The sequence below is a fragment of the Fundulus heteroclitus genome, unplaced genomic scaffold, assembly GCF_011125445.2.
Source record: "Fundulus heteroclitus isolate FHET01 unplaced genomic scaffold, MU-UCD_Fhet_4.1 scaffold_241, whole genome shotgun sequence".
Classification (NCBI taxonomy): Eukaryota; Metazoa; Chordata; class Actinopteri; order Cyprinodontiformes; family Fundulidae; genus Fundulus; species Fundulus heteroclitus.
The window spans coordinates 20,890-32,950 of NW_023396652.1; the positions used below are offsets into that span (position 1 = coordinate 20,890).

Here is a 12,061-nt window from a genome sequence, read left to right on the forward strand (position 1 = left end):
GCTTCTTGTTCTTCTCTCAGGTACATAATCAATTAGGTCTGGCTTCCCTGTGACTCTATCAGAAGATTGTTCACTCTATGGGTCTGTTATGTGTTCCAGGAGCCTTACTGGTGCTCCAGTCGACTGATAAGCCAACGGTCCCACTGGCGTCCTTGGCTTCAGCCACCAGTGGGCCTGTCCACCCTCTAACATTGAGGATCCATCCAGCTCCAGACCACACCTCCATTCAAACCACTAGTAGCACCAGCTACCTATCTCATCACCTCCAGCTGTCCACTCTTCATCCTTCCCGCAAGTCAGCTTCTGCCTCACCATCTTTTGCCTCCCTCCTTGTTGTCGGTACTCACCTATATCTTTCACTTCCCTACAGTCTGTGACCAGACCTCTCTTCTCCATCACTCCCATCATCCAAACCTCCAATAAACCTTTTTTTCACTACAACTGTTGTCTCTGTGTTTGCTGCTTCTGGGTCGATCATGGGAAATATAAACTTGAAAGTCTTCTGAAACAAGACACCTTTTCAAGTTGGGGAAACTGCAGATTAAACTCAAAGTGGGAATCGCTCCATGGTTTAAAATTAATTTCTTTAACATACTTTTGTTCTGAAATATATTTCTTAGTTATAGTATGTTCTGGAAAGAATTGAAAAAAAAAAAAAAAAAACGTGCGCAAAAGCAGATTCAACACTTTGTGTAGTTTGTCACAGTAAATCTTTATTTTTAGTGCAGACAACAGTGCTCAAAAAGGTATTCCCTTTATTTGTAAGGGTGTACATCTGACTTCTTCTGTTACAAAACATTACAACACGGATAAGAAACAAAAGCAAAGCCAAAAATGAAAAAATGACCTCATAATCAGACAGAACCTGTAAGATGATTCCTGGCCATTGTCAAGGAAGACTGAGCTGTTGAAACATGGGTATACAATACATTACATGTCAAGAGTCATCAACATCAAGTCAACCATGCTGTTATTTGATGACTACAACAATGCTGACATCATACAGGGTTATGCAAACAAACATGTGAAAATGTTTAACCTAAAATATTTAACGGTGTTCTGCATCAGATTAACAATTATGTACTTTTACTTTTTATCCAAAGAGCCACAGAACATTACAGACCTGTTGAAGTTTTTAAATATCTGTCACATTGAATGGGTTAAAACAGGCAAGCGTAGAAAACATGTAGGGCAGTGAACTCCAAGGAAAAGACTGATTTTAAGATGTTTTCATCAAATTCACTTCAACAGACATTTTAGTCAGTGGGGCCAATGTTTTTTCATGGGGGCACAGAACAAAAGATTGGGAAAAAAATAAACATGTCAATATTTTATCGTTTAAAATATTAAGTGAGCCAATTGTGGCTCTTGAATTGCAGGTTTTTGACCCCTGATCCTATCTCAATATGGCTGGAGCTAAACATGAAACAGCTTCATTTTAAAATTATTGTTAGAGTAAAACTGTAAAGGTAAAAATACAATTGGTCCAATGACCAGTCAGTTACGGTATCTTTGTCAGCATACATCATCGTCAGAACTTTATTTAATATCATGTCTTTAGAACAGGGGCCCCGTTGGCCCCTGTCTAGAACCGCCCCTGATTTTAACGCCTTAAATTATACCAAGTTCAGACAGTCACTAGATTTATTTTCTGTTACTCTGGATACAAAAGATAAGGAAATTCAAAATTCAAGTGTTGATCTTAATTGGATATTTTAACACCACCTAGATTTAATTGCATGAGAACATTGCTGGACTGAAGACCAGAATTTGTAGTTGGTTATATGAAGATGAGACAGATTTACAAAAACACATTTGACTTAATGATGCATAGCTGTGCTAATCATGCATTTTCAGAGCTCTTTAAAATGTTGCTGATGATATTCTAAAACCTGAGTAAAAGTTTGTATTATGCTACAAACTTGAAATCTCTCATTGATAATGTGTTTACTGTAGCTGTAGCACATCAATTTGGCACTATAAAAACCTTGTGCTTGATAGCATATTGCACTTTTTAAACATCTCACCACACAAGGGGTCCTATAATGCACAGTAGTGCAATAACAGTCAAAATTCAGTTTGACCTTGTTTGGAAGCATAAGGTGTCACTTAAGAAAAATATTCATAGGCTTGTATAAGTACAACTTCATACAAAATGTATATACTTCTGTTAGGGTGGATCCAGAGTAATAAGCAAATATTACACAAACACACACCACAATTGTGTCTACTTAATCATGCACTGTTCACATATTGAACATACGCACGTGCTTTAAAACATTTCAGAGCGGTTTATGAGTGATCACACATTTTTAAAAGACTGTGTTAGAAAAAAGAAATAACAAATATAGACTTAAAATGTGTAAATCTCACAATTTAAATGGTGCAAAGCTTCACAAATGCTGGATCCAGACAATTCCAAATTTAAAAAAAATCTGAAATCACCACCTTCAGCAACGTAATATGTTTGAATAAAACTTTTTAAATCCTATTTAACCATCTCTTCAACAGATTAAAAAAATAATGTTTTCTTGTTTTCAGTTTTGCCCTTTTATATATTACTTTGCAGAGGAAATCAATATCTATCCTTTATACCTGCTTAGCTGTACAGGGTCATGGGGTGTTGGTGTTTGCCTATCCCAAGCGGTCGGAAATAAATAACTGATCATTTTTAAAATTATCTGAAAAGTACGGATTTCTTTAAGATATATTGGAGTACCTCTTATTTAGTAAATGTTGCCAATTGACAGGAGGTGAAAATATAAAAAATTTCTTTTTAACGGCACCCATACATAGACAAGAGATTGCGAACCCTTAACAGGTTAAGGAGGATCCTTTCCCAGCTGACAAGGTGTTGGATCTAAACAAAGTTATTGAAAGCTTTTTTATGCACATGAACTTATGGTATACAGCTCAAGACCCTTATGTCTATTCTTTTGTCGAAATTCAAAGGCAGTTGAGTCAAGGTAAGTTTTGTAATGGGTCTTTGCTCTGATGCAATGTTTTTTTTCTTATTAGAGTAAACTAAAATAACTGACACAAACAAAGATGAACCTATATGATTAAAACTGAGTATCCTTTTATTTTACATTGCTAACTGATGAGCCAATATGACCCTGAGATTTCATGCGATATAGCGTGCAGCTTTAAAGCATAAAGTGTATTCCACTAAGGATGAGCTTGTTTCTTGACAAAATATAACTGAGAAAAACACACATTTGACAAGTTATTTTTATCCTAAGCTATGTGGATCCTAAGTGATGTGGAGACTCTTTGAGGTTGTTTTAGGGTACAGCTGTTAGCATGAAGACCCAAACTTATACAGGTCATCTGTAAAGTGGGTGGAAGATTGCTAAAATGGCATCACAGCTAAACTGTAGTTTCATTCTTCCAAGGTCCAGTCCGTATATTTCCTGTATCATCTGAACCAAAAAGACCATCTTCTTGCAGACTTCTGTTTCGACCAATGACTCCTCTGCGGCTTACAGTAGAATGCTGCCGAGGTAGGGTATTTCTTGGGAAGCCTCTCTGCTCCACGTCCAGAGAATGGATCTCCTTCTCTTCACCTTCTGTCTTTAATGTGCAGCTGAATGGTTTGGGGTCTTGATTATATTGCATTGTACATGGATCAGGGTTTTCACAACAGGCTGCAGTAGAAGATGGATTGACTGAACCATACATGTGCCACTGGGAGGAATGGACCCCTTGAGAAGGCAGGAGGAGGCTGTGACAGGAAGTCATACTGTCATGCATGTTTCGGACATGGCCATAACAAGATGTCACTGAGTCTTGTACACTCTGGCAGGAGTTTTGGCGTTGTAAAGTGTGGCAGGAAGCCATCTGCTTATCCAAGTGGGGGCTAGAACAAGGAAGTTGAAGTCCAGGGAGTGGGCTGTTGGAAATCAACAGTATTCCTTCAAGATGATGTGCTGGCAGAGCACTGTCCCTTTGCGAGTGGTGCACGCCTCCATCCATACTCAGGGAAGTCATATGTGAGCGGTAGTCTTGTAGACAAGGACGTGGACGGTTAAAGGAGTGGGACTTTGCTCTTTCAGTAAGGCATCTCTGCAGTGGAAGAGTTGGACGAGGGAGCTCATCAGGAAGTGAATGTGGACGTGGTGAGGGCACTGGCTCAATGAGAGATGGAACGGGGGATGTTGGACTCATTACAGCCACACAACATGGGCCTGTGTTACTTGGAGTTGGACTATTAGGAGGTGGTGTCATTTTGTCAAAAGAAGTCTGCAAAACATGTGAAGAAAGCAGTGGGTGCTTGCCTGAACATGGAAAGCTAAAATGGCAGTGTGGCTTCTGCCTCTGACATTGGCCATTAGTATTCCCATCCTCTGTGTTTGACTTGGAATGGCAACAAACCCACCAACGATTCCATACATCATCCCGTTTGGCACAGTGTTGGATGAGAAGGAAGAGGCCCAGAGTGACACAAAATGCCCCATATAGGCAGCTGAATATCATATCAAGAAAATATCCCTGTGATACAGCCAATGCTCCTAAAGCCCAGCTTGCTAGGAGCAGAAACAGTGTGAAAATGGTGGCCCGGAGCTGGGATTTAAAAGAATGTTCATTAGCCAGTTCAGATACACCAGTAGAAAAAGGCAACAGGTCTCCAGAAGACCCTGAAGCTCCACCACTGTCACTTTGAGAATGATGGTTTGACTCACAGGATGACAGCATCTGCTGATCCTCACTCAGACGGTGCAATTCATATTTCCTCTCTGGGTGGCGCTTCAACTGAATGTAGGCTTTCAAAAAGTATATAGACATGACTAAGACCAAAAGACCCACTGGGGCATAAAAACCTCCCAGGCTAGGTTCCCATGCCATCCAGCAACTGCAAATGATAGATGGGGAAGTAAGACTCTTTTACCAGACAAACATAAAGTTATCAATGTAATGTACACTAAATCCATACTTACTACAAAGCCCCGTCCCTGCTGCCGTAGTTATCCATACTAAACATAGCCATAACACTGACAATTATGAGAGGTACGCCATCACTCAAGAGATAATATCTGCAGAAAAGAGTAAAAGGTTACTAAATAAATATTTAAAATAATTTTGACATCTGTTTATACACACACACACACACACACACACACACACACACACACACACACACACACACACACACACACACACACACACACATTATTTTGCTTATGTTTTTGTGAAAAAATAATAATAATAATTTACACAGCAAAATGTGATGCAAGAAGAGACATAATGTTTAAGACTCCCTCTTAAGGTTCTACCAGAAGAAAATTTCTATTGGTTTAAATTTAGGGAAAATCTGGTGTGTATAAAACTCAATGAATTATTCTCAATCATTAACTTGTATAGCCCTGTCAACGTTCACAATAATGGTGACCAAAGTTCTTTAAAAAAATTGTTTAACAAAAAATTTATAAAAAAAAAATTTTAATGCATAATTATGTATAATACACACCAGCTACACAATAGCTGTGCTGACTACCAACAAAGTATTAAGAAATTTTATTTTTAGTAACATTTAAAATTGCACCACAGTAAAAGTTTTGCTAAGCTGAGTAAACTGAATGACTTTGATCCTGTAAGCAAAAAGGTTGATTTATCACAAAAACAGGCATTACTAAATCGGCCTTTAGGTCCCCTCACATTTACATATAGCAGCGAGATTAGTCTGTTGTTTAGTTGTGTAGCGACACAAAGGCTTGGCTGGAGGATCACTTGAAATATATATCAAAATATAAGAAGTTGACTCAACACAAGTTATCTCTGAATCTGGTGAAAGATCCAGAGACCCAAAGAAAATAGTTTACATTATTTCAAACTCTTTCAATCACTTTCAGTCATTTAGTTCTTACAAATACTGTAAAACTATACCTCAGGATGGTTGGTTTGGAATGTTTCTGGGCTGGACCGCTCCTGTCCTGGGCTCGAATTGGATCTTTGCACACATCTTTATAAAGGTTTCTAGCAGTAAATGCCAGCCACAGCATGGTTGACAACGAAGCATAATGAAGCATAATGCCAACCTATCACATCAAAGAAGGAAACAAAGTTAAAAAGCTAGTCTTTTAATTTACAGGTCTTAGTAAAAACCACATCCCCAGAAGAATCTCAGTTCTGAAACATTTGCTTGATATTGCTCAGTGAGAGGTGATAATGTTCTGAAAATAGATTGTTTTACAAGACATTCACTGAACCACAAGGTAAACTTTGCTGCATTGAATTAATTAAACCTGTTTTGATTAGACTAAGAATGGGCTTAAGGAGGACTTGCTTGCTCACTGCTATAATAACTAAACTTAAATCCGTATTTTTCCATTAACACTTGTCAAGGTTGTATCCTTCATAAGTTTCAAAATAATATTTATATTATTTCTTGCAAACTTCTGGATGGGAAGTGGGCAATTTCCCCATTTTAGCACTGTGCTGTCATTGGTTAAAGAGACATTTTGACCACCATTACCACTTGTATTTATGCTCAGTAGGTTTAACATCTTATCGACATAAGAGCATCAATGCAGGTGAGTGGTGGTCTAGTGGTTAGGGACACATAAACTGCCACTCTGGGTCCATGAGCAAGTCCCTTAGCCCCAGAATGCTCTGTGGGCAGCACAAAGTGGCAGCCAACTGCTCCCTGAGGGATGGGTTAAATACAGAGTATGAATTTCATTGGAATGTATGTCCATCCATCCATCCATACATCCATCCATCCATCTTCTTCCGCTTATCCGGGGTCAGGTCGTGTAGCAGCCTTAGTAGGGAGGCCCACACTTCCCTCTCCCTAGCCACTTGTTCTAGCTCCTCCGGGGGATCCCCAAGGCTTTGCCAGACCAGCCAACCAATATAGTCCTTCCAGCGTGTTTGATCTAATATTATAATCATTATAGTTGTCTCAACACAGTCTGTTTCATTTCAGTGATGCATTATAATGTATGAAAAAATAGAGAAACTCATGAATATTTTCCTACAGAATTATTAGTGTGACAGAGAAAATAAAACAAAATATTTAATAACTGAGTACATTTATTATGTGGGGAAAAATCCACATTAGGAAATAGCTATTTTAACAGTCAGCAGGCACGTGCACAGACATTTCTGGGGACAGGTGCTCAAACCAACAATGGGCACCCATCCCCAAAATCCTTCATAAAAAACGTAAGTTTATATTTCTCTTATAGAAATGTTTTTGTTAACACAAACATTGCAAGTCTGATCAAACAGAATACTTCAAATTATTAAAATTACTAAACAAATAGTAGCAAAAACAGAGAAAAATCATATTTGTTTGTAAATTTCTCCAAGGGGCCTCCCATCTCTAAACTTTGGGTATTTGTCAAGTTTTACTTGGCAAAACAAAGAGGGTCCACGCATTTGCAGTGACCATTTAAAAAAAAAACTGCTGGCAGCTGTAGGGGGGGGGGGGGGGGGGGGTTTACAGGCTTCTTCATAGCTTGGATGAAGGATTCACGCATCTGAACTTGAGTCCGCTAACTTCAGACTGCTGTCTTATATCATGTCTCACTGTATAAAGAGGCAAGCGTTTTCAGCAGGTGTGATGCCTAGACCCCCTCCTCCCTACACAGTAAGTTCAAAAGTAAGCCTCCTTCTCTACATGTTCTGTTCAGACTCAAAACACAAATGGTTGTTTAAAGATGCAGTATTAAAAATAAATAAATTATAGCAATCCAAAAAGGTAACATTCATAAGTTACAGCAGTGTGAAAAAGTGTTTGCCCCTTTTTGATTTCTTGTTTTTTGCTTGTTTGTCACACTGAAGGTTTCAGAAGATCAAACAAATTGAAATATTATTCAAAGACATGACAAATAAACACAAAATTCAGTTTTTAATGAAGATATTTACTAAGGGGAGGAAAAAATCCTGTGTGACAAAGTGATTGATGCCTCCGTTTAAACATAACTCTGACCTGAGTTCACCTTTTCTAGCCTGACCTTGCTCTGTTCTCAATCAAGAAATCACTTAAATATGCCTGTCTGACAAAGTGGAGTACACCAAAAAGCTAGACATCATGCAGACATAATCCAAAGAAATTCAGGAATAAATGGGAAAGAAAGTCCTTGAGATCTATCAGTTGGCAAAGGGTTACTTTTTTGTGACCAGTCTGGATATTTGGCAATAATTATTGTTATCTTAATCCCAAAAAGAGTAAAACAGATTTTACTTTCACAAGTGGAGCCTTACTGCTTTCGCCATAGTGTTCCCATTAATTTATATATGCAAGAAGCTTTATTATTTATTCTGGGACTATTTCATGTTAAATGGAAAATGAAACAGGAAGGTAAGAGAGGAAATAAAGCAGAAAAAGAGATGAGCCTGTAGTGGAAAGTCCTATGTATGTAACTCTGATCATATCTTGTCTGGATGTACCTGCATAACCTTACAGTGTCAAAGAAGCTCACATGATTACAGATTTACTATTGTGTTTCCACATCCAAGGTCACAGCGAGGAGTTGAGTTAGATAGGAACTGGATCGTACCAGTGGCTGCACTCCTCTGAAGATTACTCCCACTTTCTATGTTAACCCAGAATGTAAAAAGGTTTAGTGTGCCCTTTTCCTCTTGCTCTGTTTCCTGACTGCGTTGGGGGACAGAGACATTAAAATGCTTCTCGCCTTTGAATTAAATAACTTACAAAGACAAAGATGCATCTTTTCTTTTCATGAGTTGTGTGCTCATTTAATTAATAATTATTGATGTCCACCACAGGGCAAAAAGCTAAAAGGGAGAAAAGGTGAAAGACAAAGTGGAGAAGAAAGAAAGAGAGCAATATAACATCAACTGAGTCTGCTTCTACACCTGTAAAGAGAGATATAAAAAGAACAATAAAACCAGCCGATAAGGTATTACAGGTACAAACAACCAATGCCTTGATACCATCCAGGAGAATTTACAATATGATATAATCCAAAATGTATAAAGTGACAGCTAAAGATAATAATATGGGTTTTCTGTATAGAAGTAAATGTGTAAGTACTTGAATCCAAGCACCTGTAGGTGTTTGTGAGAGTGCACTTGTGTATGTAAGGTTTTTCCATAAACATTTTTTTAATAGTGGTTGTGAAGAGCCAAAGACCCACACCCCAGAGCACTCCAACGCAGACTCCAAGTGAACCAAAACCCCAGATGCCCAAAGGGACCCCCGAGCAAAGGTGCCCAAGAGGGGCCAACACAGGGAAAGCTACCTCCCCCATCTAAAGGAAGAGCAGAGATGAGCCCTAAGAAACCCCCCAAAAGCCACGAAGAAATATTTTATTAAACCCACCCCAACATTAACATTCAAACAACTCCAACACCACATACGACAACAGACACCCAGGCTGGGCACACACAAACCCCCATCCCTCCAAGGTCTTCCAGTACACCACAGGCCCCGGGTATAGCCAGAGGGTTTCAAAGCCATTTCTACAGATCTGGGACTCCAGCAAACCACTTTTACATTCACTATGCACAAATGGTGACAACATGGAACAGTGGTGAACCTTCCCAGGAGATGGACCAGTGACAGAGAAGTTAAAGAAGCTTCAATTTCTTCAGACAGCAAGCTTGGATTTTGAATCGGAAGATAAGGAAATGCTTCTTAGAGACCAAGTTCAAGTGTAAGTTGTGTTGTAACTTTTTATTTCCAGTATCCTTACAGTACGTGTCTGCTATTTCAGAAAGAGGGCTCATGAATATAATACGAAATAATGCTGATCTTGTAATCAGAAAACTATGCAATGAATTTCTTAACCCCTCGCCGTCTTTCTCACACCACAATTGCAATCTGGAGTTTGGAGGACAAGTTGTTGGGAAGTTTCCTGGGGCTCCTCTCCACTCTTTCCTGGCATGGGGGGACAGCTGTGTCAGTCCCTATTTAGTACCTTTGCTCAGGGTGTTCCTTCAGGCATCTGCCTCAGCATTCTAGGGGGTGGGTCTTTGTCTCTTCACAACAACTATTGAGTATTTTACTTGTGTAAACACCCTTCTGTGGGCTGCCACCTAATCATGGTGGAGGGGTTTGAGTGTCCCATTGACCCTAGGAGCTGTCAGGGGCTTTATGCCCCAACTAGGGTCACACAAGGCAAACAGGTCCTAGGTGAGGGACCAGACAAACAGCAGCCCAAAGACAGCTTATGATGATTGAAATAAATTGACGCAATTCTCCCTTCGTCCGGACGCGGGTCACCGGGGTTCCACTCTGGAGCCAGGCCTGGAAGTGGGGCATGCTGGCGAGCGCAGGTGGGGCACGCTGGAGAGCGCCTGGTGGTCGGGCTTTTACCCATGGAGCCGGGTCGGGCACAGCCTGAAGGGGAAACATGGGTCCTCCTTACAATGAGTTCACCACCTGTCGGAGGGGCCAAAGGGGTCATGTGCGTTATGTGATAGGTGTCAGTTGAGGGCGGTGACCTTGGTGTTCTGATCCTCGGCTGAAGAAGCTGGCTCTTGGGACATGGAATGTCACCTCTCTGGTGGGAAAGGAACCTAAGCTTGTGCGTGAGGTTAAGAAGTTCCAGCTAGAGATAGTTGGACTCACCTTGATGCATGGCTCTGGCTCTGGAACCAGTCTTCTTGAGAGGGGTTCGACATTCTTGCACTCTGGAGTTGCCCCTGATGAGAGGCACCGAGCGGGAGTGGCCATACTTGTTACCCCTCATCCTGGTTGCTGAATGTTGGAGGTTACCCCAGTTAATGAGAGGGTGGCCGCCCTCCGCATATGAGTGGGGGGACGAGTTTTGACCGCTGTTTGTGCTTATGTGCCAAACAGCAGTTAAGTTTACCCACCCTTTTTGGATTCCTTTGAGAGGCAACTGAAGAGTGCCCCTCCTAGGGACTCCCTTGTACTGCTGGGGGCTTTGAACACGGGGGACATTGAGTCTGAGTGGACCATGTTCTGTGCCTCTAATGTCGAAGCGGAGAGTCGGAGCTGTGGCCACAAGGTTGTCGGTGCATGTCACTGTGACAACCCTCGAACGAGCTGTCCAGCAGCACGTTTGAGGTGAGGGAAGCTGTTAAGCTGAAAAAGAATCCTATCAGGATTTACTGGAATGTGGGACTCTGGAAGCAGCTGATATGTAGTGGCAGTCAAAGTGGCAGACGGCTCAGCTGGTTGCTGATGCAAAAACTCAGGCATGGGAATAGTTCGGAGAGGCCACCAACACATCTTGCATTGAGGAAGCAGAGCCCAGGGACTTCGGGTCGGGTTCTCCCATCACTGGTGCATGGTATTGCATTGACATCGGGTGCAGTTCCCCTGGATTGGTAGACTGGGGTGGTGGTCCACCTATTTAAAAAGGGGGCCGAAGGCAGTGTTCCAACTATAGAGGAATCACCCTCTTAAGCCTCCCTGGTAAACTCTATTCCGGGGTTCTGGAAATCTCAGATTCAGGAAGAGCAGTCCCCATCTTGGGACTTCTCAGGTCTCCACTAAGTATGGAACCCATCCTGCTCCCCTCCGTTGGCTGGTGCATTGGTGGTCCTCAGTGTCCGGGTCTAGGTGCTTGGGTGTGTGCCGGCTCACTACTGGCGGATTTGTTGGTCAAATCCAGAAAGGGGACATCAGGGCTGAGTGGAAAAAAATGGGAGGTGGATGCAGTCTGGACCAGTGTCTGGTGGTTTTGGGTTCTCTCTGGGAGTTAAAGGGGAGTCCACTTTTTGTCCTGTTGAAATCTGGAGTGAATCCTCCTGTAGTTCTGATGTAGTCTCTTTCTGTATGATCTTTCTGGCTATCTTTATCTTGGATTGTTTGGGCTGTGCTGGGCTTATGATTTGATTTTGTACTCGCTGTACTTTGTTTTGGGACAAAGCTGATGGTGCATGCTTCACTGAATAGAAGATGTTGGAAATGAGGTGCTTCACACCTGACCCATTTAGAGAGAAACAGTCTCTATTGAGCATATGTCTTCTCTCCCAAAATAGGTTAAAGTTGTCTATGAAGGTTGCAGCTGTTTGTTCGCATATTTTTTTAGCCATTTGCTAAGCATCAGAACTATTGATCTCAAAATCAATATTTCATCTCCACAATTAATAGGCACATGAGGAAACATTTTGATATCTA

General features: G+C 41.0%; 1 protein-coding gene across 7 annotated transcripts in view; it reads right to left on the reverse strand.

Moving 5' to 3' along the window:
* Positions 1 to 693: 693 nt before the first annotated feature.
* The window catches only part of adgra1a (adhesion G protein-coupled receptor A1a), a 58,797-nt gene continuing 47,429 nt past the window's right edge, over positions 694 to 12,061 (reverse strand). For all 7 annotated transcript variants that reach the window (XM_036129866.1, XM_036129865.1, XM_036129863.1 and 4 more), the window contains 3 exons: positions 5,884 to 6,035; positions 4,938 to 5,033; positions 694 to 4,852 (listed from right to left, as the gene is read on the reverse strand). In XM_036129866.1, the coding sequence (XP_035985759.1) occupies positions 3,370 to 4,852; positions 4,938 to 5,033; positions 5,884 to 6,026 (1,722 nt within the window). In that variant the 5' untranslated portion in view covers positions 6,027 to 6,035 and the 3' untranslated portion in view covers positions 694 to 3,369. The remainder of the gene's footprint in view (positions 4,853 to 4,937; positions 5,034 to 5,883; positions 6,036 to 12,061) is intronic.